A 26,937-nucleotide genomic window follows, 5' to 3' on the forward strand; every position below is an offset into this window, starting at 1 on the left:
AGATAGCATGGGAGAGATAGGGAGGGAGAGGGGAGGGGAGCAGGGAGAGAGACGGTGGTGGGCTAGTAGCAGCTGTGTAATTAGTGGGTCATTGGATTATCGGCAGTCCCGGCGCGGAGCAGACGATCAGAGCGTTTCCATTTCATTTCCCGCCTGTCGGAGCAGGGTCCGGGGCTGCCAGTGCTGCGTATGAATTATTGGTGACAGCCGTAAGGGTCGTACTCCCCTTCATTCTTCCTCTTTCCTTCTCTCTCCCTCTCTCCTCGTCTCTCTCGCTTAACCTGTCCATCTTTCTCCCTTTTCTTTCCTTTTCCATGTTGCCGTTCTGTCTTTGCAGCCCATTCTCCCTCTTTCTCTCTCCGTTTCCCCTTCTCCCTCTCTCTCCTTCTGACAGCCTTGAGGATTTGTGTCAGTAATGCCTCTGTGAAAATCCCTAAATCCCCAGCACTCCACAGCAGCAGGCTGGACTGTTGGAGATTGCTGATATTATAAAGCCATAGTGTCAATCATAAAGCCCTGCTGTCACTCATAAAACTAATTTACACAATCACAGTCTGACTAACACCCCTAACAGGTTAAATGACTGTGTGTATGTGTGTGTGTGTCGGTGTGAGTGTATCTTTGTGTGAATGTGTGTGTGGATTCTGTACCCCTGGGGTCTCTGATTGCTTTATGAATGGCTATGAATCTTGACTTGCCTGGTGCTAGTGAGAGTCTTATCCTCAGTTATTCAGTGGCTCAGCAACTGTAAACCCCCCAAAGACACATTAGAGAAGGGCCACATGGACAGATTTGTGGCAAATACACCTCTCTTCTGAACAAAAACCTCCACCAACTGCCATATTTCAATGAAATGGCAGCCATTGGCACTTTGAAATGAAAAGTCTGGATGGTCTGGCTTCATGTTATCCAAGCAGACATTTAGTTCTTATCCACTATGCTGGCTCATGTTCTTGAATTAAAAGAAACCAGTTTGGTTTGCTGCTGGAACTGGAAATGCAGCACGATCTTCTGGTGAGACGTTCCTGCGTCAGACAAAAGACCGAGGCAGAGGGAGGTTTGATGTACTTTTGGACAGAGGGCTGTGGGTGGGAGGTGTAATACTGAAGAAGGCTGGGGGGTTAATCAAGCCTTTAAAGGGGCCCTTCAAGACCTGATTGAGCTGTTAATGAATTCAGTTTGCAGATCAAGGGTCTGACTACATAAAAAGGGTCTTAGTCAGAGTTAATTAGAGGGGTGTCAGGCCTAATGCTCCAACTCAGGAGTTATACCCACATCACAGAATCACAAAATCCTACTGCCCTCCTCAGTCTGTGCATGGGCTGAGCAACATGTCAAACAGACAGTGCGCTTATCCAACCCTCAGTTCCTCTTGAGCTTAACAGCTACTACAGTACATTCCACATGCTCCTATACATACAGCTTCATATTTTATGCTACACATATTATTTCATACTATGAGGGTTTCTCAAAGAATAATACTTCATGATTATTGAAATGAATAACTTCCATCCACAAGTGGCGAATAATCTTAGAAAATTATGAACAATTTTAGACTCACATTCATTCTTTTTTTCATTCATTCATGTTTTCGAAGTGACTGACGGTACAACAACAAAAATATTATCAAATGCAAATAAATAAAACTGAATAGCAAATTTAAAAATGCACCATTCTTACAGCAACCTTAGGTCATTTACCAGCAGGTGGCGCATGCTGACATTATCAAGTATTAGGTACTGATCAATCGGTCTCCACTGCATCAAGACTTAGCATTGCTTACAGAAGGTGTTTCCTAAGGCAAACTACTCCTTGGACACAACAGCTGCTATATGGTATGTATGCTTTGAATATAAATTTAAATGCAGCAGCACTCCACCCCTCCCACCACCCACACTGTTTTGGTAGCACATCTGCAGTATGGCATAGTGTAAGAAACAGCTTTTAACAAAAAGGCTGCCAGTTCAATTGGCAGCTGGGACAGTGCTTTAGTGCCCTTGAGTACTCAAAGGTAAACTACGTACTGCAAGTCACTCTGGATAAAAGCATCTGCTAAGCAAACAAAGTAATAGCATAGCTGCTGGGCATGTGCTCAGGTGCCTGAAGGAGATGGCAGCCCCTCTGCTCTCCTAGTTCTCAGCCATGCACATACACTGCGACCATGTGCCCCTGTGACACGCTCTGAGCCGGACACCGAGCAGAGGGGAGGCCATGTGATTCTGTCACACCTGCTCCTGCAAGTGCCTGATGCAGTGCGGTAATGGAAATAATTATTACACTGATGTAATCAAGGAAAAAGCCAGCGCAAACATAACTGCCAGAGGCTCCTGAATAATTTAACAAACAAACACAGACCCAAACAAAAAATAATATACTGAGAAGATATTTTAGTGAACATACATACACACATATATATATATATATATATATATATATATATGTATATGCTTTACATTTATATATATATTTCATATACTTACAGTATATTCCTGGACAGAACAACATATTTCTCAATAAATTAAAAAAATTTTCATTTTCATTTGTGAAGGTGCAATATCAACCCTACAGAAAGTCTGCTCACAGACACATACACTCACACACACAGGCGTAGCTGTGTGATGTCTCTGCAGAGAAGACAAGAGCGTCTCTCAGCAGGCACTCGAGCGCCTAACGAGCTCTAACGAACTGGACAGCGGAGCGCCTGAGAGGGAGGAAAGGAGCTACAGCGCAGGACAGCCCCGCCTCTCTCTCCATCTCAAAGGTAGGTGAAATGTTTTTAATCTTCTCTTTCTACAGCTGAAAAGGCTGTCACAATAAAACTCACTAACTGAATCTCTTAAGGCTGAGAACACAAGCAAATTAATGGCTTTAAATACAGTTGTCAGTAGATTTCCTGAAGTCATTATTGTTTGAAAGGAGCATTGTATGCCATCATTCTGAACATGGTACACACCGACACCTTTCTCTCCGGCACTACAGTATTGTAGATTCTGTATCTCTCTCTGACAAATCACTGCCTAGTCGTGTGTGTGTGAAAATTTTATGTGTATGTATGCGTGTGCAGTATGAAAGCAAGCACAGTATACTGGGTTAACAGTGTTGCATTATGCTCTGCTTTGTTGCACCCTTGCACCTGTTTATATTTATATTATCATATCTGAGAAACGTATGAGGATCATTAGTGACAGCAACACAAATGCAGGAGACAGGAAAGCCATAGACATGTTTCATAAAAGTACCATCAAAATGCAAGCAACACGGATCAATCTGTCTGAAGAACACGTAACTTTACATTAAGTATTTACCTACTAAGGGAAGCATTGTGCAGTGTTCTGATTTCAGACTGAACTATGTGCATTGTGTCTTTTTCTGTGGATGAAATCAGATCCTGTACTCATAATGGGATGCTTTCTGGCACAAACACTAAAGTGTCTCCACCAACAAAGGCGCAGAAATCTACCCTCACAAGCCCTGATCTTGCAAGCCTCAGTCAATACCTGCTGATGAGCCGTGACTCTGCCTACAGCATTACCACGGTTACACAGTGCTCTGCACACAGAACTAAAGACAGAAGTTGTTGTATTTGAGCATGAATTCCAAAGGCACCTTTTCACTGGCCTTCTCCTGTTCCAAAGGGCCCAGTCGAATCTGAGCTCAGAGGGAGATAATGCCGGTCAACTTCGCACAGTACCCATCAACTCCAACAGCACTATAGAAACAACCTGTGATGGACAAACCTGAGAATCCGCTAATCACTTTCTTGTAAACTCCATAGTACAGTACAAGAAATAATATCCAACATCCGAAAGGGAGAATTGCACTGAATCTAATTTTCACCAATAGCAGAATCAACAGGGAAACAAGGGAAAATCAATGGACCTCCCTCCCCATTCCTTTAGCCAGAAATAGAAGAGGAATGACATCATCGATTGCTGCTACAGTGGCTTCTTTCCAGTAAAGCAGGTAAAGTCAATCTATTGACTACAGTTCAAAACCCACTATGCCTACAACAGCATATAACCCACCATTAAAACACTCAGCTTCAAAATGCTATTTTTAATCTCAGGGCTACAAGGAGACCCAATAGCGCAGTATGCTTTGAGAATAAAACACTGACACATCATTCACAACAACCTCACAGAGTGGTCATACAAGAAAGTACAAACACTATCACTGCATTTCTACACACGTCAGTTTGAATGAGTAAGCAGTAAGGACACTGCATCCATGCACATTTACGCCACTATAGTTCAACATACTGCTCACACCACTACTATGAGCAACTTCCCATTCTCACGCTGGAGACGAGCTTGCACTCTATTCATGAGCTGAAAAACATGAACCTAAATATGATGTACAAAGCACAAATAGCTAGATCAAAGAAGAGACTACGCAGTTGGTATATGCCCTCTGAAATGTGGCCCCTGTAATAAGTTTGTAATTTGGCTCCACAGGTAACGCACGTGGTAAAAGGCTGCAGTGGTTTCATTCATGGCTGGCTCACTATTCTCTCAGCAGCAGGGGATCCTCGCAAAGCTTTCACAATTTCAGTGTGTTGTTTATCTGGTAGTTCTCTTTTGTTATTGAGATAATTCCCTTTCTTTTAAAGGAATTTTGATTATTGTGGGTAACATTTATCTGGGCATGTTAGACTTTCAGTTACCATTATAACATTCTTACATAACAATAATTTTAGCTAATGTAAGGACATGCAACCTCTGCACAGCCTACGCAAACACACACTCATCTATGCGCAAATGTAAATACACATACATACATAAATATTCCTATGCATACACACAAACATCCACCTGTATGCAAAACTGTACTCTAGCTCTCTCTCTCCCTCTCTCACACACACACACACACACACACACACACACACACACACAGACACACACACACAGACACAGACACACAGACACACACACACACAGAGTAGAGTTAAATTATTTAATAAAATGATCATTTAATTGCCCTTGGCATCTTCCTACCAACCTAACCCTTCCCCCACCCCCTGTAAGAATCAGGGCTGAATTCATTATCAGTATGTTATAAGCAATATTAGAGGGAGAGATGTGTCTGGAGACAGAGTGTTTGTCTGATCGATGAAGCTGGCGTCTTTCTGCTAGCGCTGATGTCATCAGCATGGGACAATAAGCACCGTAGATGCCAGCCAGCCCAGATATGACAGTACCATGAAACACAAAGGTTACAGCAACATCTCCATAGCTACAGCGATATAATGTCATGAAAACATGTTGGCCAGGATGAACATGGTACACATGAATACATTGCACAACTGGAAAAACTCAACATTCTCAGGGCAGTATAACTCAGTGCAGCCTAAACAAAGGCTATGAAAACAAACATATTGCTCCTTCCTTGTTTACCTGACATTAGGATTTTGCACAGCAGCAATTTGATACAAACAGAGCAATGGCCTTTAAATCTCTCTACAATCCACTGAGTGGACAAGTGGCCCAGAGTAGAGCCCTGACCTCAGTATTGTTAACGAGGTCAAGTCTGTTTATAAGTGCACCAGCTTGTTTGAACACCCAGCACAGCCTGTGATCCAGTCAATCAACACACCAATTATTAATACACCAATTAACACAGTAGCCAGCAACAACAAAGGCAGACGCATATGGGCTATCTTTCACTTTCTCTTTCGCCCTCTCTCTCGCACACATGCGCACAGATACACACAATCTGTCCACTTTTTAGAAACAGCTATGTATGTGGAGGCCTTGTGATGTCACCGTGATGCCAGAGCCCTCCCCTCTCATTTCCATGCCAGTCAGTCCCGCTTGCCCATGCCTGGGATATAAATAAACACACAGCAGGGTAAAAGCCCCTCTTACTCTGACACCCCACCCCCCAGCACAATCACGTTCCAGCAACAAAAACATTCCTCATCATAGCACACGGCTCTTCTACACAATTCACACAACATGTCTGAGGCTAGCATACCTGACGCTGTTACTGAGACTGTAAACAAATTCACACACGCACGCGCACACACACACACACACACACACAGACGTTTACACACGTTTACACATGGTGCCCTACTCTCCTCCTCCACCCTCCATACAAAGAACAACAATCACTCATTCTCGGATTTCTCCATCCTTCTGACTGCCTGAACATGCACGCACACATACACACGCATGTATAGGATTATCGCAGTCAGAAGCCTTGCGCACCAGCAACAACAACAACAACAAGACCAGCTTCCCCATCGTCCTCTTCCTGGCGTGGACTCACATGGTCTCTGCGTGCTCCTGTGGCAGACAGAGGGCCTGTCCTTGCTCCAGAGACTCCGTCGCTCCCATCCTCAGCTAAATGTGCCGCCCCAGTCCAGATCCCTGGCCGGTTCGGCCCCCCTCCCCCCTCCTCGCCCCTCCTCCCTTGTTTTTGGGCTCCCGGAGCGGGGCCGGGATGCGTCGGCGTCCGGGGCGGGAGGCGGCAGGTGCGCGCGCCGCTGTGCTGCAGTGCAGTGGAAGGAGAGGCGCTTGCATCAGGGGCCGCGGCAGAGCCGGCCCATCGCCTGCCACAGGAGCATCACACTCCCCCCCGGCTCTGGCTCTCTCTCTCACGCTCCCTTTCTATCACTCTCTCTCTCTGCCTCCGTCTGCCTTTGCTTGTCTGCCTCTTCCTCCCTTCCTCTCGCTCTCTCTCTCTCTGCTTCCCTCCCTCCCTTTCTCTCTCTGTACGTGGAATTGAGGTCTCCGTGTGCCGTGACAGCAGGAATGGCAGGATGATGGCGGTGGAGGAAGGTGGCCGCGGGGCTGCGGAGCTGCTGGAGGAAAGCGGGACGGCGCGACGCGGGGAGAGATGCGGAGAGGAAAAAAAAATAAAAACAGGACAGGCAGGGGAGCGAGAGGAGAGGAGAGGAGCGGGGAGGAGAGGGGAGTGGATGATGCGCTCTCTTAGGCACCTCCCCGTTTCGCTCTCTCCTGCTCGGCGCTGGTGCTCTCTGCTCCCCCCCTTCACCCCCGCCCCACGCGCGCAGGCACCGCTCCCCAGGGACCAGTCACGTTTAAAAAGACAAGCAGCTTTTTTTTTTCCCCTGCCCGTCTGAGCTGGGGAGCGAAACAATAGCAGACCCCATACAGAGGCTGACAGACTCTCTCTCTCTCTGTGTCTCCGTCGCTCTCCTGAGGGGCACTCTCGTGTGTATGGGGATCCCTCCCTCATTCCGCCACACCGCGGGCCATTGGTGAGCTCGGAGGGGACGTGTCGCTGGCATGTCACTTACGTGTCATTGTCTGACACTGCGTAAGCTTCCAGCAGGTAACGGGTGACGTGGAAGAGGAGGTAAACAAAGGACCAGCGCGAAACTGACTCCCCCCCATTCCCTCCCTCTCCATCAAACACACACACACACACACACACACACACACACACACACAGACAGGTCACATTATTCAGTAGCCTGATTATCCATACCAAATTCAATAAATACACATTAAATTCAGTATGACTGACAAATTAGCTTGAAAAAAATCTATACAAAAAAATCAATGGAAAGATTAACAAAAAGGATAACAGAGACAAAAAAAATCCATTCAAGATTCATAAATTGTACTCCAATGTCTTTGAATGCTCTGATTCAACAGCTCCTTTGTTGCTCACCGAGAACAACATTGTTGCATCATTCCTAAGGTCTGGTCTCTTTGGAGATGAGAGAAATGTGCATGTTATAAAGTGGTCCCTCTCACAGTCATCTCCAAATGAATTCTGTCATCTCTCTCATTCCCAGAGGAACCTTTCTGCTTTGGAGATCTCATTTACCCAGTCCCACACCAAGCCTCTGAATATTTTAAAATCAAGTCGGGAAATTGTGTGTGTGCATGTGTGTCGGAGTGGGGGGTGGGGGGGGGGGATGTTGTGTAACGAATAGGTCTCTAATATCCACAGAAAAGACATACCAGGGCTAACAGGTTTAGCCAATGTTCATTGATTTGAAATGCATTAGACCTCGAAGCTGGGTGAGGTTTGAGGCTGGCACTTTGGGGGTGGGGAGGTAATATGAGGATTATAAATCTATTGTTTGCTCATGGGAAAGCTGGACAAAGAACTCTCCTCTCTATCTCCACCCTCCCTATCCCCTTACAGGATTGAGAGAAAGACAACAGAATCTTCACTGCTTTGGGCTGGGTGGTTTGTCTTTGTGGGTCAGGGTAGGGTGAGGGGTGTTGAGGCACAATGAGAGGAAACCTAACACGTACAGGACCTGGGAAAGGTGTCAGGGAGTTATGCTTCCTCATTCTCTCTTGCACTCTGCACTTGCATGTGAACCTGGACAGACAGACACAGCCCAGAATAGCTTTACCAGAGAAGCCAAATTCCCTCTCTCTCTTTGATAATGCACACAAATCCCCAGAGAAATAAAGGGCACATATAAACACGCACCCACACACACACACAAGAGATATATTTAAGATATATATGTGTATATACAGTATGCACAGACACACACACACATACACACACACAGACACACACACATATATACAGAAAACAATAATGATGCCCCTTGTGTGTCTATAGCTCCAGGTCATCTCCCCCCTGCTCACCCAACGCCCCGCTGACAAACCCCGTCGATCGACCGGGACATGCATCGATCCGCAGGGCACAGGGGCAACACTGGGAGAGGGAGTGGGAGAGATGTTCAGAGGGGGAAAGAGGCAGGAAGAGAGACAAGAAGAAAGCGAAGAACAAAAAGACCAGGAGGCATTCGTATATTCACATAGCTGCTTCGGTACTTCTCTACTCCACGCTGAAAGCCCAAGAGCACCGTTTGTGTGAGTCACAGAAGTCAAAGGCGGGAGTGGGAGAGGGGAGATGATCCCAGAACAGTGCCTCTTCCTTTGTCTGCCCCCCCCCCCCCCCCCCTACTGTGGGCATGTGCTGAGGCACCTGCACACTCAGCAGGCTGGCTCATCCTCCTCCACACATGGACAGGGGAGAGGGAGGCACGGCCAGCTAACAAATCTCTGAACAGGCAGACAGACGGACACACGAGGCAATGCCTACAGCTATGTGTCTCGCACACATAATGGATATGAGACAAATAGCCGCAGTGAACGAGATGACAAAGATCAACACAGAGATGAGGAGACTTATCATTAGAGTGCCAGAGAGAAAATATGTTGCCACTGTGATGGCAGTGACAGAGAAAGGCACAGCGACAGTGAGGGGGGAGTGGCACATTTTGGGGGGGGGGGGGGGGGGCGCTTATTGTGACTGCTGAACAGCAGCACACTTCCACCATCCAATTCATGTAAACAGTGCAGCCAATCTGCTTGCCAGCTGCTGTGAGAACAGTGAATCCAGAGCAAGGGAATGCATCACCTGCTCTCCTAAACACCTCCTGGATAAACAGGAACAGCGATGTCCAAAATTTGGACCAGCCTCTGAGGAAACCTACTGTTCTTATAACTCACAGCACTTTATCACTGATATCACACTGTGAGGCGATCTTTCATCTACGCCTGGAGCTCATACACTTCAGACAGTACACGCTCAAAGCCAGACACACCTGCACTGTACCTACCTTGGCTAAGGGTCCCACACAGAGAATGTGCATTATGCTGGGTACAATGCTGGAAGGGCTTACTTCAGTGTGGGTCACGCCACTTCAGGCTGGGTTAAAACTGAGGCTGCTGCTGAATTAAATAAAGGAAAGGCTCTCAAAGACGTTCCGAAGGCTGACTTTTTTTGAAAAATTAATAACCTTGCAGTGGGGAATCTAGGTCACCTCAACCAGCACGCTACTCGGGAAAGAGAGAAGGGACAAAGGGGGGAGACAGAGAGGGGTGCGAGGCCAATCAGAATCAACAAGGTGCCAAAAGAAAGGTAGACAAGAGATGGATTGGGGCTTCACTAGAACCTGGCCATTTCGGAACTGGGACAGCGCTCTCCCGTCACTGGGGCACAACGGGAGTGACATCTGTGTTTAAGCTCAGCTCCGCCCCTCCCCTGCAGGGCTGTCAGTGTGTGAGCTGCCCATCCCCGCGCTGCTGCTTAGCTCCCCGTTTCTCTAGACCGCTACTCTACGACCCACTCAAAAACAAAACGTGCGCAAAGAGAACAGTTTTCCTCATGGGATGTTAATGCTAGTGATGGGTGAGTGAGGCTTTGGAAATCCTGCCATGTGTGGAGCCAATCACTGGACCATATGGCTATAACTGGCCAATCAGTGGAGCCAATCATTGGCTGTCAATAACTGCCTCAAATAAACTAATTAAAAGGCTTCACTCTCCACAGCAAAAAACCCTACCATTGGTTCAAAAGAATGAGTCACTGAAGAACGCAGCCCAGAGCCTCATAGTCTAATCACTGGTCTATACTTTGGTGTCCCGCTGGGCTCTATGACAAATGGTCGGTCATTACCCCACCTCTCCTGTACACTACATCGCATCTTTGGTGGGGGATTATGATTAAGCGTGTTTGTTATACAGCGTTCCAGCAATATCATTTTAGGACCACGAGGTCAAATGGTAGAGGAGTGGAATCTGCACAATAACTCAGCGCACAATAATTGACATCAGCATGGCGCATTGTTTTTAATATAATATCTGTTTATGTGCATTCTGATACTGTTTCTGCTGCTTTAGATAATAACAGCAAGATAAATCATTTTGCTAATACAACAGGGGTTCCCAAGCCTTTACACAAGATTTACAACATATAATATACATTGCTACAATGCCTTCAGAGTAAAAGTGTTCTTAAAATATTTCCTTGTCTGTTTGCTGCCACTGGAATGCACTCGGCATTAATAATGTGCTGGTAAAAATAGTGTCTATATATCTTCCCTGCAGCTGCACAGCTAAACCTACAATCCCCACCCCTCCCAAACTGCAGCAACTGTACTGGGTATTTACTGCGTTGATGGGCTGGTTTCACTGAGTAGCTGCAGTATACAGGACCTGGGTTTGTCTGCGCAGACAGACGTGGTTGGTCTTGCTGCCCGTCCCTCAGGAATCAGACTGCACTGGTGCCCTCTTTTCCTACAGTCTTCTCCTTTCTTTTGTTTCCTTCTTTCTGTTCTATTCTTTCCTTCACTGGTACCTCAGAGTGATTCCCACTGAGCCCAGACAGACGGGCTTCTCTTTCTCTCTAAAAAGGTGATGTAGAACCTTGTGCAACAATCTAACTCAGTATTTCCCTCTTCCACTCCTTTCTTCCTTCCCTTCCTCTCTCCCCTCCATCCCTTTCTCAACCTGCAACCTCTCTCTGTCTGCCATCCTACTGTTGTTCTCTCTTACTCTCAGTCAGTGAGAGGGATAAGCAGACACACTTCAAACAGCAGCATATGTCCTGGGGAGTCACAGCGTAAGGAAAAGAGGAGCCCTGGAGAGTCAGAGCATGACAAAAAGAGGGAGTCCTGGGGAGTCACAGCATCAGGAGAGAAGTCTCACACTGTGCCCTTACAGAAAATCCTAATATATCAGATGGCTTACCTTTCCACTGGCACTTATGTAAACAGTCCCCACAACCAGCCTGGCGAATCCACACGGCTTCTTAATGGCTCCACTATCTGTTACCTTTGTGTACTTCTCCTGCTGCTAATGTTATTAATAATAATGATGGCTGCAGCTGCTTCACCACCGAGGTGTACACAGAACATGAGTTAAGGCATAATAGAAGCAGCCTCTTGGCTGACCTCCAATGCAAAACTTCACTCCTCCTTTATTTGACCCAAACTGAAAACACTTATGAACAGATCAACAGCCTTCAATGCTGAATCAATCCATACTTTTAACAGCTACCGTAGCAACAGCGTACAAATCTCATAGAAGCTTTTGCTGTGAAAGCACAGATAATCCGTTATGTCAGGGGCACATACGCCACCTGCTGTCTGATTTTAAAATTGCACTACAGTAGAACTAAGCATGTGAAAGCAGATACCGCCCTTCTCAATACTGCATGCATTGAATTGCTGCAGCCTTCATTAAAATGTGCTTGCGATTTACTCCCACTGACGATAACTTGCAAAATGAGTTACCTGTTTATGCATTTGAAACAAAGCTGAAAAAAAGAGTTCTACTGAGGGGATCTCTCAGGATAATATGACTCTTACTGGCAGCAGAGTATATTGACTGACAAAACAATTTTGGGGAGGGGAGGAAAAAAAGAAAACTAATCGAGGAAGCTGAGGTGAACGTTCCAAACCTGGACCAGTGTACTAAAGTTTGTTACCTGATTGGTCTGACTTTGTTGCGGTTCTACCGAATCATACCTCAGTATGAAAATACACACCTAATGAATTGAATAAAATTGTTAGGCAAGTCACATCCAATACCAATTTTGGATATTAAGGGGCAGATAAAGTCTGTGAGTGTATTCCAAGCAGCTGCAGAACTGACGGGTCGTGTGGTAAGAGAATCCCACAGCATTCAGTAAATCACACCCTGCTGTTGCTTCTTCAGCTTCTGCTGTGAGATTATGGAAATAAATGGCAGACTCCATAGATTAAAGTCTTAAATCTCACACTTAGCTTAGCCTCTGCAGAGACTGAGAAAGGGAAGGACAGGGAAAGAGAGGGAGGGGGAGAGAGAGAGAGAGAGAGAGAGAGAGAGAGAGATGCTGTAGTGTACTGCTTTTATGACCATTAATGACAGCAGGAATTGCTGGGAGGGACTGAAACATCTGGGAGAGCAGAGAGGCTGTAACAGCCTCTGATACCATATCAAGCCATAACACTGCTACTATTATTATATATTTGCTCATTTGGTTATTTTCTTCATTAAAGCCTGATTGTAAATCCCACTATTTACATTTAAACAAGTAGAATACGTTCAGATATTTCAGCTGCGAGAGCACCTTTTTCAATTTTATATTACGGTCCAGTGTTAATTACTTATTCACATTAATGTAAATATCTTCTATTCTCTTCAGTCATTGAGTTCACTGGTCCTTGCTCCATTACCGCAAAGCAGACAAAACCCTTGTTTTTTTTTCCTAGTGTCTTATATCAGATTAAAAGCCTTGTTTTTCTGGTAGCCTGTATCAGGGGACTCCGTAAGGGGAGAATTTGTGTTGGAACAAATGTGAAACAAGGCCAGGCTTGTCTTCTTGACACTGCCTTATGCATTGAAAGGACTGAACACAGTATACAGGGGTGTAAATGCAGCCAAGGCACAAACACAAACACACAAAAACATACTAAACGACTAAAGTGTATAGGCTCAACCTACCTCAACATCTGTAGGTTTCCCAAACTCATCCCTCACTCTGTAAAGGCTGACTGACTGGGTCCTCTCTGGCTCAACTGTAATAATCATCAGATCAGACATACTTTCCTGCAACATGGTGGTTCTGTCTGTTCTTGATGAATTTGGGTTAAGAGAAGTTATTATCGTTTCTGCAGGATGTCTCGAGTAGTGTGACAATTATTCAAACATTTTCAATTTGATTATGAAGGTGACAAATGTCTTCATTCGCGACAGCAGAGTGACAACAGCCCATCCGAGGCGTTTCTGCTTCCCCAGAATGTCGTCTGATTTCGTCCTTTCCTCGTCTATAATTCTCTTGCCTTTTCCCCAGGCCCACAGATGCAACAGGTTCTAATAACTAGTCAAAAACGCCTGTTTGTAGCTACGTAAGTGAAACGTTTGGGAATGTTTTACAACCACGCCGAAGCTAGCTAGCTAACAAATTAGCAAATTTTGACAGTTGACTAACAGCTCAGTTGGACAGTCGACTAAATGCGTAAAAACAGCAAATTTAGAAGTCGTTAAATTATCTTACCACTTAATTTAGACTTTTTCGGAAATAAAAAAATATGAATTTCCCAACAGACGAAGGAAGGGATTGAACAGTTAAGTAGTTTAACTGTACAGCTAGCTTTCTTCAGACAAGCTGCGTCTCGCGCCCGACGCGGGAGCCGGTTGAAAGTTCCATTTCAGCATTTCATTCAACAATGAATAAGGGCGATTTGATCAAAATAATGATAAAAATAAAATAGATAATAGATAGATAAAAAAGTGTCGGATATCTGTTCCGGTTTTGGCAAAAAAAAATTAAAGCATATCTAAAGTGCATTATTTAAAAGTATAGACATTTTACACACATACAAAGATTCTTCTAGGCACTCGTTCAAAGTAAGACAGTTAACCACTCGGTACGAAGCTAGTTAGCATCACTACTTAGGGAAGCCAACTATCTGGCTGAAGCTAACCTTCTAGTCACACAACTTTTAACGGGACAGATTTAATCATTTTTCTTGCAAGCTTACCCACAGTGTACATCACCTAGTATTCAAGTGTACCGTGATGCACTTGATTTATCCAGCTAGCAAACTCCCATTCGACCGCTGATTAGCTCACCTGTCACCAGCTCTAATTTGGCGCGTCAATTCGTTACCCAAATAAGGTTTTTAAGTTGTTGGTACAAGCCAAGTACATTGATTTTGAGGATATTCGCAAGTAACATTGAAGTCCTTACAGCCCGTAAACGGCACATAACTTACACGAACCACTTGTAAATTCTTTGGGCAGCTGCAGGAGGAATTGATGTCTTCTCGACATTGGGTGCACGTGAAACTGATATGCATCTGGATGTGTAGCGGGTGTATACTGCTTTGTACGTTACTGGGTCAGCGAGCGAGCGAGTTTCGAGCTGGGGTTCTCACTAATGGGCTTCTCGATGCATAGTCAGAGTCCCACTCCTAGTATCTTGCCTATTTTTACCACCTCTGGCATCAAACGTCCAGTGGTTGACTAAGATTGACTAAGCTGGTTGACTTAAGATCTCTTCCATGGAATGTTTAATAGTTCGACTGAATATTCATCTACACGACATTGTTCAAAAATTATTATCATGGATATATGACATGCCAAAATCAGGAGATCTGAGGGGCCACATGCCCCCTGACCTTTAACAGCCATGACGTGCCAGTCAGTGCTCTGCATTGCTTCTAGAGCAAAGTGCCTATTGTGCATTGTGTAGCAATGTATGCTGTGTGATGTTTGTCTTATATTTTTTTCTTTTTCTCCTTACTTTCTTTCCTTTGGAAGCAACAGATTATTCTGTTCTGTTCTGTTCTGTTCTATTCTATTTTATATCAATGGTCCTGGCCAGAAAATGGGCCAGCTGGCCACAAGATTCAAACCTCCGATCCCAAGAGCTTCTGAAGAGTGTCCAGTTTCTGAATGAGTAACACTTCCTTCCTTTCAGTCCAAACGCACATCACCTCCCACAATTCTCTTGTGGTCAGTTCCCTTTCCAGTTTCCAGCCCATTAACTTTCAACTGCAGTTCACAGGGTCCAACTGGACCTGGCAGATCAATGAGGGAGGTCGGACTTGACCCTAGTCACAGGCTTGCAGATAGGGACATAATTGCTTTTTCTCCAATTAAGGTGGCTGACGTCACGCAGTTTACTGCCTGGTGCACCTGGCGACATCTACACAACTCTCTGTGAGAGACTCAGGGGGTATGTGATGAGTAACCCAAGAGTTTAACTAGTAACAAACAAAAATCAACAAAGAGAATAGACTCATACTGCTGTAGATTCTCTGTGTCTGCTGCAGCTTAGCTTGCTGTCATGTCGACTCAATTCTTTTTCCACCACATTAAATAAGACAATTTGACCTCATCCCAGAGGGCCCAAAGGAAAACTTCCCAGTTTTTCTCAAAATTTTTCATGTGATTTGATGCTCTGAGGTGCAAATCGGTCATATAATATCATGCCATATGGAACTGCAAACCATTCCGTTACGACATCTCTCCATGCTTTAGATTACATACTCTCTTTATTTGAGATGTGATCTGTGTAATGTTCTGTGGTGATTATTTATGTACGTGTGGAATATGAAATAAAACTTGATTGATTTAACCTGACGTTCAAACATAAGTCAATAAAAAAGGCAGGATAGGACAGTATGGCCCATGAGGAGACATTTCCTTATTTGGTAATTGTTGACCAATAGCATACCATTACCTTTTTCGAACACACTGCTCAAACTGATTCAGAAAAGCAAACGAAAGGCAACATTTGAGGTGATGACCAAATAAATATGTTGATTTGACACGCAAACAAAAAAGCCCAGGGACTGCAAATAATAAGACAAGCATTGGGAAAGCGTCATTCACCAGTGAAAGACAAAGAGAATGAAAATCAAAGTGTGAGGAGTTCCCGGAAAGGGGGTAGGAGTGGGATGGGAATGGGAGATGTCACTCTACCTGTGCGGGACGTTCTGTGAGGGAGCCGATAGGGTGTCAGCAGGACCCTTGGGCTGGAGAACAGGGGAATCGGGCTGCGGGTCAGGGGCAGGGGGTGCAGGCACGGGGGTCTGTAGCTCTGGAGGGGCACTCTCTGGTGGGGTGGGAGGGCACCTCTCGGGAGGGGTTGGGGGAGGGGTGGGGAATTCGGCGCCGTCCCGAAGGAGATGGGCAGGCAGGGAGGGCTGGGGAACGTGGTCCTCGGGAGGTGCTGGGGAAACGGGGGTGCGGTCTCCCTCCTCGGCCTGTCCAATGAGGGAGGACCTGCACAGGATGGAGACGAAGAGGAAAATTTCAATTATCGCAGAAAATATTTCGGTGTGGACCTCTGCTTTTCCATTTCCACTTTCACTGATATAAGACTGCATTTGAGAGTAAACAGGAGTGAGCCGCCTTGTTCAAAAAATCGTGATGCAAATACATGTAAGCACATAAATATCAGACTAAATCAGACTGATCTGTTCTGATCTGATCTGTCGGATGCATGCAGCTGGCGATACTGAACAATCAAATCTTGGATACAGTCAATCCTTTACACTTTAATCAGAGGGATGGAGAAACAATGCTCCACCGAAGAACCTCATATATACTGATTAGTTAGGCCTTACACTATGAAAAATGCAGCCACATAAAAAACTTAAGCTGCTCATCTGTAGCCCTTGTTCTGACCTTTAACCTGATTCCAGTGCAGTCCTACAAATCAATTTACTCCCTAAGTACCCCAGCAGAAGACAGATATGACGACGTAATTGAATCACCCAACAATTCCCCCAGCCCCTTATGCCTCCCCCAATTCCAAAATCGAATCAGGCCTTACTATAGCGTGACCTCCAGGGCTTCATCATAGTAAAGTTCTATATGAAACATCAGCAGAATATGCATCCAAACATGCATTGATTACTTAGCCTCTAAAGACATCAAAAGACAGACAAGAAACCGAACAGGAAGGCTAAGCAGTAAAATTGAGTACACGCACGTACGCACACACACACACACACACACACACACACACACACACACACACACACACACACACACACACACACACACACACAGCACTAATTGAATTTCACGGTAGTTGTGCTGGTAGTTAGACACGGTCTCTCACTGCGGCTGTGCTACGAGTGTCAGCTGACGGGGGCCCTGCTTGCGGATTCGAGTCCGAGCCTCTCGCTGCACGTCCGACACAGCAGGCGCGTCGATTAGCGCCGGAGCTGAGCTCATGCGGGCCGCGCGGCTCGCACAACATCGCCACGCCCAGACCATTCGCTTCTTCACACACAGCGCAACAACTGCCGTTTGCCAGGCTGGAGAATCATCTCAGAGCTCACTCTCAGAATCAAGTGCAGCTGACATGATAACAAACAAAAATCAACAAAGAGAATAGACTCATACTGCTGTAGAAAATGAACTTTTGTGGTCATTAAGCACCCGGTTGTGTAATTTTGTTTTCAGTTTTCATTTGAATGAACGTCTTACATTTCCATTTTTCTTTCACCTCAGTGTTATTTCACATCTTTCCATCCTTATTACAGCAGTTATTTTTTATTGTGTGCCCGTGATCTCCATTACCAGCATACTTGCATATTTTGTTGACTTATTTTCAGAAATATAACTTATTCTCTTATCTTAGTGAGGAAATGCTGCAGGCTTGGATGTTCTGAGGCTCCTGAACCACAAACCGCACCCGTCAGACATAGTGTGCAGAGAGCATTTGGGGGGGTGGGGGGTAGTTGAGCTGGGGCTGCTCATTTCAGACACAGCTGAGTTTTATCTCTTAAGCAGCCACCTATAATCTGGCAGGCAGGGCCTGGGGATAAGAGAGGGGCCTCGCGCATGGGGAGCGGTGCCCAACCCGGGCCTGTCTCATGTCAGTCTCTAAAAATACACCCCTCACTATCCGCGCCGCCTCCTACACGCTCGACAACTGCAGATAGCAAACCCACTCTCTGTGTGGGTCTGGACAAAGGCAGCATGCTCACTAATGTTCAGTTGTTCACTTCAGAGACAATAGTAATTGTGTTCATTTTTATGTAACATTTATAAGTAATGATTTCCTACTTTGTTTATATAATAGTGCAAAAAACAAATGGAAGTAACCTTGAACTTCCAAAGGCAATCTCCTCAGGCACACCAAATGGAAAAAAAAAAAATCACAAAATTATACAAGCAAAAATTTCTGAGCAGGCTCTGTTCAGCCTCCTGTTCACATGCGCTCAAATGCATGTGTCACTCTCGCACGCTTCGGACAGTCAGACAGGCAGAGTCAGAGCTTCCATATCACATCCAAAACCACAAACAAACATCAATAACCACTTACAATGGACTGTTGAGTGTGTCAGGGGATGAAAGACAGAGAGAGTCACAGAGGCAGAGAAAGGAGGAAGATGCCAGGAGTTATTTTGTTTGACTTGCAAATAAAAATGTGCTTTAAAACCACATGTAAAATATCATAGACAATAACACCATATAACATTCACATTTTTTTCGCTGTTATATTCTGATGATGCAAAGCAAAAACAAAAAAATGTTAGAAATAGGCAATATGTTGAAATCAACATGCTGAAAAAAAACAGTGTGAAGAAATAGACAGGTAAGCAAAACAAGAGATGAGGATAAGAACGAAGTAATGAAGTAAATAAGCCCCACGTAGTCAGCAGCCACACCACCCTGCTGCCTCTCCCTGTCTAATGGCTAAGTAGGTCTAGGCTTAGTTAGCAGGCTTGGTTCAGTGGGGGAAAACCAGGTTGCTGCTGGAGGTGGATTTAATGGGAGATAGCCTCCCTCTGCACCAAGCCAATGCCCCACTGCAGTGCTTTTGACACTGGCCACTTAATCTTCCCCATGTAACTAACTGGATACACAAGAGAGATCCCTTGTGCTCCCCATCCTCTTTGTCTCCCTGAGTTGTCACTGGAAATGAGAAATGAAGTCTCACTTGACCTCCGTGGTCAAACAAGTGGCAATAAATAAATGCCGGCAGTCTGATGTGGCTCTCCTGAGCTGACCTGAATTAACCCCTGTACAGGTTTGACCTGTATTGCTGATCAGTGCCAAACAAAATCATTCCCCTCAGGTGCAGCAGCAGCAGAGGTAGGAATATTAGGATAAAAAAAATCTCTCAGCACTCTTTCATAGTATCTGTAATGTTAGTGACGGAAGTGTCACTACATGTAAGTGTCACACATGTAAGTCTGATTACACACACGCACAAACACACACACAAACATACGCTGATCTTTTGGGAACAGCTGGACCTGAGAACAGACAGAATATAAAAAAAACAGGCAGTAATAAAGAAATCCAGATGGGAGAGCAGAAAAAATGGCATTTTAGCAACTATGAAAACAACAAAGGCAGGTCCTGTCATCCAGCAGCCACAGTCACACCCTGTCTGCATCAAAGCCTCCTGCTAACTGCCTGGCAGTTTAACGGCTAATTGCAGCGTAATCACGTGTCAACAGCAGAGGGGCGGTGCTGGGATGCATTCCGAGTTGTTTGTGTGCACATCGATTTGTCTGGTATGAGAATCCCAGCATTAACAGTGCATGCACACATGCATAATCACTCTGAATTATATCATTTATTAGTCTTAATTTAATGAAGTCTTTCTGAATTCAGCTGCATTTCAACAGAGTGACTGCCATACAAGTCACCCTTTGAGACGTTTGAGCTACAGAGCCGCTGTAATCCACTGTATAATAATTCGTGACAAATACATCATTCGATCTGTCGAGCAGCATTATAAATGATCTGATAAATGAAAAGAGCAAACCATATCTCCGACGGACCCCTTCCTTATCCTCTCCAGTAGCTACCAAATCACATGTTGCCCTTGTCAATTACTATGGCAACCCCAGCGCAGTCTCTAAGCTCTTTAGTACACGGCACATCAGAACTCATCCGTCCTCAACCACAAATCACATCTCTGCACACTCTGCTGACAAGAACACTCAGTCTCATATAATCATGACGAGGCAGACGGATGTATACCTTTCAGAGAGCTCTGTGAAAAGCTCATTGAAATGCTTTGTATACCTGCAGCCCTGGGGACATATCAAACCTCAATAAGCCTCAGAAAGGGCCTTTTGGTAGGAAGCGGCTGGTTTCATTCTTGCTCATTTCCAAAGCACATCTCTGACGTGAACAGTGAGAATACACGGTGAGTAACGACCGCCCCGTTCGCTGCTGTGCTCATTCAATTCACAGACATATTTAACCAAATCGATTGGAATTACAGTGAACGTGTGACAAGCATTCTTGTGTTTCGAAGGAGCCATTCACAAGTACAGTTATGCAAAACAACACTTTGCCCAGTGTTCTAACATGGTTTGGGATTCCTTTATGCTGAATTTTAAGGAACTGCTCAGTATTGCATTGTGTATGGAAGCACTATGAAAGTCTTTTATGCATTCTACCAAGAATGTATGTAAAATACTGGAAAATATCCAATTTCTATGACTATGAAACAATTTTTGCGAGAAAATATGTTTTGTGCATACACAGATCAAATATTTCAAATATGCAGTTCAGGGCATTTCTCTTATTGTAATTTTACTGTTAACTACATATTTCCTAGAATACATTACTAAAATTACATACACAGAAGTCACAGTTGCTGACATATCTGTTAGACATATGTATTTTTTAATATCTTATTAATAGTGACATGTCATGTTTTCCTAAGACTGAGAAACACATTAATGCAGTTATTTGGTCAAGCATCAGTGCAAGAATCCTTCCTTGAGGTGATCTGATCTCCCCAAACGCTTGGTCAAAGACCCCCCCCACCACACACACACACACACACACACACACACACACACACATACACACACACAATCAAAATTTTTTACCAGCCATTAGGAAGCTCCTATGATCTCATTTCCGTTACAAGTTTCCATGAGGCAGCCAACAAGTACAGAACCAGTGAATGATGGCCATAATGAGAAAGCTTGTGAAATGGAGGCAAACTGCTCTGCACACCAATATGGCAGTGCAGCTATGGGCAGCCAGGCCCAACTAAGATCATAGCCACAGGCAGCCAGGCCCATATAGGATCACAGCCACAGGCAGCCAGGCGTCTATAGGATCATAGCCACGAGCAGACAGGCTCGTATAGGAACACAGCCGCAGGCAGCCAGGCGTATATAGGATGACAGCCACAAGCAGACAGGCTCGTATAGGATCACAGCCGCAGGCAGCCAGGAGTGTATAGGATCACAGCCACGAGCAGACAGGTTCGTATAGGAAAACAGCCGCAGGCAGCCAGGCGCCACTCTATCTACGATTACACAGCTGCCCTGCGTCTTTAGTAAACCCTGTGTACATGTTCAAACAGTGGGTGTTTTCAGCCACACAGATGCAGACACAGCATCCCGAGTCTCTGGCTGCTCTGTGCAGGCTTTGAGCAGGTACACAAGCATCTGCGCCCAAGGTGCCCATCTTTTATTTTTCTCCTTGGCAGATTTCATCATGGTCCCTCTTTCTCTTCCCCTCTCTCTCCCTCTCTCTTTAGCTCTCCCGTCCTCCCTCCTTCCCTCCAGCTGGTGAGGTCAGTGCTGCCAGCCGCAAAGTAATTAACACAGAGCGGTCCGTGATGACATCAGAGCTCATTCCAGCGCTGATTATTCACCGGTCACAGAGAGGCAGAAAAAGCACCTTAAAAGACAAAAACAGCTCTACGGAGTGTGAGAGGCAGAGAAACTCACCCAACACTGTTGCGTCCTCAGCCTCCAGAGACCGCCCCTGCTGCGGGAGCTTCCTCTAAGTCACCAGACAGAGGCTTCCACAGTTGGGTTTGTGGCTGCTTCCTTTCGGGAGCCAGCACTCAAAGTACCAGAGATATTCCACTTTTCCTCGTCTCCCTCTCTTTCCCTCTCTCCCTCTCTCTCTTTCTCACACACACAGAAACATACACTGCAACACGAGCAGCGTGGCTCTGATCTGTGGCTTTTGTTTCAGCCCGACAGGCCTCTCGGAATGACTTCATGTGAGAGTCTTGGTGGAAAACGTCCCCCCCCCCACCACCACCACCGCCAACCCACCCCACCCCACCCCTGCGTTCCCTTGTGAAGCGAAATTCCTCCAGCTCAAGGGTTCACAGCCACAGATCACGGGTCGCAGCGACAGAGAGAGAGAGAGAGAGAGAGAGAGAGAGGGATAGTCTCTAAGCGAGGACAGCCTCCAGGGGCAGTACAACAGTCACATACTCTTTCACGCACAGAAGTATGCACAAGGAGCCACACACACGCCTGTGCACGTAAGCACACACACAGGCACACGGACAAACAAGTTCAAACAGGGATCTGAGCTGACTTATTTCCCTCTATTGCCCTCCTTCTCCCTTCCTCTCTTCTCTTTCCTTCCTTCTCTCTATCTCTCCCTCACTGCCAGTCCCTCCCTGTTGCTTGTGGTACTGTGATAGGACCGGCATTGTGATTGACATGCGGCAAGTGTTCTAAAGCCATGTGTTCTGTCTCCAGGGGTTTACATTTGAGAAAGAGAGAGAGAGAGAGAGAGAGAGAGAGAGAGAGAGAGAGGGAGAGTGAGGAAAAGGTAAAAATAGAAAACTAGAGGGAATGTGGTCAAAAAATGACAGAGGTAAAGCTGGAGAGTCAAAGTGTAAGAAAGGTTGGTCATACTTTCAGAAGAAAACAGAAATAAAGAAAGGAGGGAAGGAGAGTGAGAGATCGAAAGAGTGACAAAGGGAAGAGAGATGGGAAGGCAAAGAGAAAAGGGGAGGTGTATATGGAGAAATTCAAGAAGAACACAACAGAAGACAGGGAACAGAGGCACTGACCAGGACAGTCTCTGTCACCAAGGAGTTTTACACAACGCCTACATGCTCACACACTTACAAACATACACAAACACACATATACACACGCACACACTATTATGCCAGAGTGCTCAGTTCTGGTTTAATGTTTACTTATGTTCCTCCAGAACTCCAAACAGTAGAGGGGCCACTGCAATGACATCAACCTCTAAAAATCTGGAATGTGTGCCTCAGTGCAAGGCCTCAGACATTCCTCCCTTGACTGTCCTTAGCGTAGACCCAGCAAGGTGCATGAAAACATTTCAATGTGCTGTTCAAAACAAGGAGGTTCAGACCCCACTGAGGTCCCAGCCAGTTAGCCCCTGTGTGTTTTCATTCAATACTGCTTCCATAAAGACTTTTTGCTGAATGAAGATATCATCCTCAATTGCCCATTTCAACTAGACTGGGGATTTTGCAAGGTAAACCTCATTTTTTTTACTATCCTGGATTGTACAAAAACAACCGGTTTTCGGTAATCATTGATTAGCCAAAACATCTCACTATAATCCAATTCAGGCCTTCCACAGTTCATTCAAACCATCCACAATGCACATATAGCTCTTCTGTCTCAAACTTCAGGTAACCACTTCAGCCCATTCTACTCCTACTTGAGTGTAACAGAGACCCAGAAAGAAATCGAAATCGAAGAAATCGAAATCAGCTCTGGCAGGTCATAAAAAACTGCACTGCGACTGGGGGTGAGCTTACCTGTTTTCTGGCTGTTCGTCACTCTGGCCCACAGCGGGTGCTACTTCCTCAGTTGGTGTCCTGAACTCAAGGTCTGCCTGTGGTGATGGAAGTGTCTGAATGGGTCTGCTGGAGAAAGAAGGGAGGGTAAAGCAGGCAAGAGAAACACAGATACCGTTAGTCTCACAGACAGACAGCTTGAGGAAAGGCAAACGTTATACGTTATACTGTTTTAACATGTATGGGTGTTTGATGGTCGACGTCTCTGTGTGTGCACTGTATGTACGTCTGTGATATGCTGTGTGGAGGGTGAGTAGATGCATGTTTGTGTTTGTGTAAATGTGGATTTTTGTGTGTGCATCCACGTGTGTGGTATGTGTGTGATGTGCATATGTGTATGTGCATGTGTGGTGCAAATATGTGTGAATGTGTACTAGTGTGTTGTGTGTGTAGGTATTTTTGTGCATTTTTTATGTGCGTAATGCTGTGTGTGTGTGTCTGTATATCAGACCCTGTTGTTTTCTTGATTGTCAGAGGCCTCTCTGTGTGAATAGGCCCATTCTTGCCTGTGGAACATTAGCTGATGTCAGAGTTGATGTCACCCTCAGTAGATAATGGGCCGCAGTTCTTATACTCTCTCTCCTCCGAAACGCCACACAGAAATGTAATCCTTCTCCCAGCTATTACAAAGCTTTGCCTGTGACTCCATATCCACAGATACCTTCACACATTATTTTTAGTATCAATACAATCAATCATTTAGAGTAAATAAAACTCTCCCATTCAGTCATTACATTTGTACCTCTGTTTATATTTTTTAAAAATCCCGGCTAAACATTTATCTTTGAAAATAGTAATTAATTGATTTTCCTTTTGCAATTTTCTTTAGAAGAATAATAATGTTAGTACAGTCCTCACTTCCTTATCTATGTAACTTTTTTTATAAAACTGAAATTCTGTCTAAAATCTGAAGAAGAAATTTCTAGACAGGTCAAAGGCTTGTTGGCAGAGAAGCGGTAAAATTACCATAGACATTAATAGACATGTCTGAACATTTTTTAACTTTGATTTCTTCAAGTAATTCTGGGCAAAACAAGACCAGACAGGAACAATCAAGCTACTGTCATTGAAAATGCATTCCTTCACATCTTCTACCAATAAACAGACATAAACAACCAAAGTTATTCCACTGAAAATACATGCCATTTTCCCAGTAACAGGCATGATAAATCAATATCTTTCTGCCTGAGAATATATGCCGCCTTCTGTTGTTTTGCAATTACCTGAACAATGGGTGCAATCAAACAATTTTCACCAACAGTGCATATAGTTCCTTGTATATTTTCCAGGCATGTCACTGAGACGACAGCTTCAACTGTCCTTTTCTCTAATTGAGATGATTGTCTCCCTTAGGCAATGTGCCATTGTGCTGTGGAGACAGTAAACACAAACACACTCTCACACACACACACACACACACACACACACACACACACACACACACACACACACACTCGCAAACAGTGGTGTAAATTACAGTACCTGTGGTCTAAAGCTTGCTTGGTGTCATGTGCGCTGTGCTGGTCTTCAGTTTGGGACAGGGAGGCTGCATCTCGCAGGGCTTGTATCAGCCAGTTTGTGTCCCCAGAGATGTGCTGTGCCTGCGAGTGCCCGTCAGGGTCTGTGCTCTCAGAAACCACGTGTGTCTGTGAGCTTCCGTCAGAGTCTGTGCTGCCAGCGATTTGCTGTGACTGTGAGTGTTTGTCAGTGGCTGTACCCACAGAGCCCACACTGACAGAGACAGAGTCTCGCAGAATTTGTACTACAGACTCAGCGCTCTCTGTGATTGGTTCAGACTGAGAATCCCCGGCCTGCAGGAGGCCAGAAGGCTCTCTCGCTGATGTCACCTCCTTGACGGGGGTGGTGACCTCAGCTACGCTTCTGGAGGGAGTCGTTTTGGAGACCTGTGACACCTCCACCTGTGCCCTGTCACACATCTTACCCCCAGGTTGCCCCACCCTATCTAAGGTGCTCTGTGTGCTGTTGAGATCACTGTTCACCTGCTCCCCAGAGCTGGCCCCCAGGGAAAAAGCCAGGCGATCTGCAGCAGAGGTCTCAGGGAGAGGGGTGACACAGGAAGTGCCTGCCCTCACCTGCTTTATCTCAAGGGTAACTCCATCAACCTGAGGAGCGCGATCATTGATCTGTGCCAAAGCGCCTGCCCCGCGGTCATTATCAAATTGTTGCCCTGTCACAGGCCCATCTGGCTCTGAGAGCTCAGCTTTGGCCCCCTGCATTGCATTGATGTCTCTCCCAGCAGGGGACGAAGAGAGAGCTGAATCGCGTGACTCTTCCCCGGCCTCCTCTTGCAGCGCCTCCCCCACACTCTTCCCCTCAATGCCAGCAGGTGGTGGGGAACTCTCCACGTGCTCCGCAGCACGTCCCGTGCCCAGGTGCAGGGGGGAGGGGGAGTCGGTGGTGGGGAATTCGCCCAAGGCGGGCCCCTTCCGGGCAGACTGCTCCACCAGCTGCGGGGTGGTAAGGGAGGGAGCAGGTGTGTGCTCCACGTCTGTCCAAGGTTCCAGGCGATCCTGGGCTCCGTGCTGGATGGCACAGTCTGCAACCGCCTGCAGCGACTGATCCAAACCACCCACAAAAGTGCTGGGCTTTGCGGGATCATGGCACAGGGCTTCTGCAGTCTGACTGAGACTGGCGGAGCTTGTCTCTGTGGCACAGAGGCCATCCAGAGGCTTGTCCTCACTAGCTAGTGACAAAACGTCACATTCGGTAGGTGTCGTGGTGACGGAAGCAGCAATGTTACATCTCAACTCATCTTTGACCTGTTTGTCTTCACGAGCTGGAGTTAACGTTTCTCCCTCCTGACCCTTGCCCTCTGACCTCTGACCAGAGCTGTCTGACCCTGAAATAGGTGTGAGCGGCTCTGACATTGTGCTTTGTTTCTCAGCCCTCTCTGCCTCAGCATAAGACCCAGTGGTGACCTTGTCTGTGCTGGTCATGTCATATTTTCCTTTGAGCCTGATGTCTTTGTCTGATTCGGGGACTGGTTCACACTCAGGGATGTCGCTGTCACCCTGTAGAGCTGTAATGTCCGCCTGCTGCCTCCCCTCGCTCTGCCTGCCCCCCTCCCCGCCAGCGCCGCCATCTTCACCCTTCTGCTCTGAGACA

General features: G+C 45.8%; 1 protein-coding gene across 15 annotated transcripts in view; it reads right to left on the reverse strand.

The window, feature by feature from the left end:
- The window catches only part of tacc2 (transforming, acidic coiled-coil containing protein 2), an 83,905-nt gene that overhangs the window by 30,518 nt on the left and 26,450 nt on the right, over positions 1-26,937 (reverse strand). For 12 of the 15 annotated variants that reach the window (XM_036546706.1, XM_036546709.1, XM_036546705.1 and 9 more), the window contains exons 3-4: positions 23,773-23,880; positions 16,203-16,505 (exon numbers count right to left, since the gene is read on the reverse strand). In XM_036546706.1, the coding sequence (XP_036402599.1) occupies positions 16,203-16,505; positions 23,773-23,880 (411 nt within the window). Of the gene's footprint in view, positions 1-6,270; positions 6,633-16,202; positions 16,506-17,349; positions 17,487-23,772; positions 23,881-26,937 lie in introns of those variants that run through there. The other 3 variants (XM_036546708.1, XM_036546718.1, XM_036546720.1) reach the window with 3 other exon arrangements.

This window comes from Megalops cyprinoides, chromosome 15, assembly GCF_013368585.1.
Source record: "Megalops cyprinoides isolate fMegCyp1 chromosome 15, fMegCyp1.pri, whole genome shotgun sequence".
Taxonomy (NCBI): Eukaryota; Metazoa; Chordata; class Actinopteri; order Elopiformes; family Megalopidae; genus Megalops; species Megalops cyprinoides.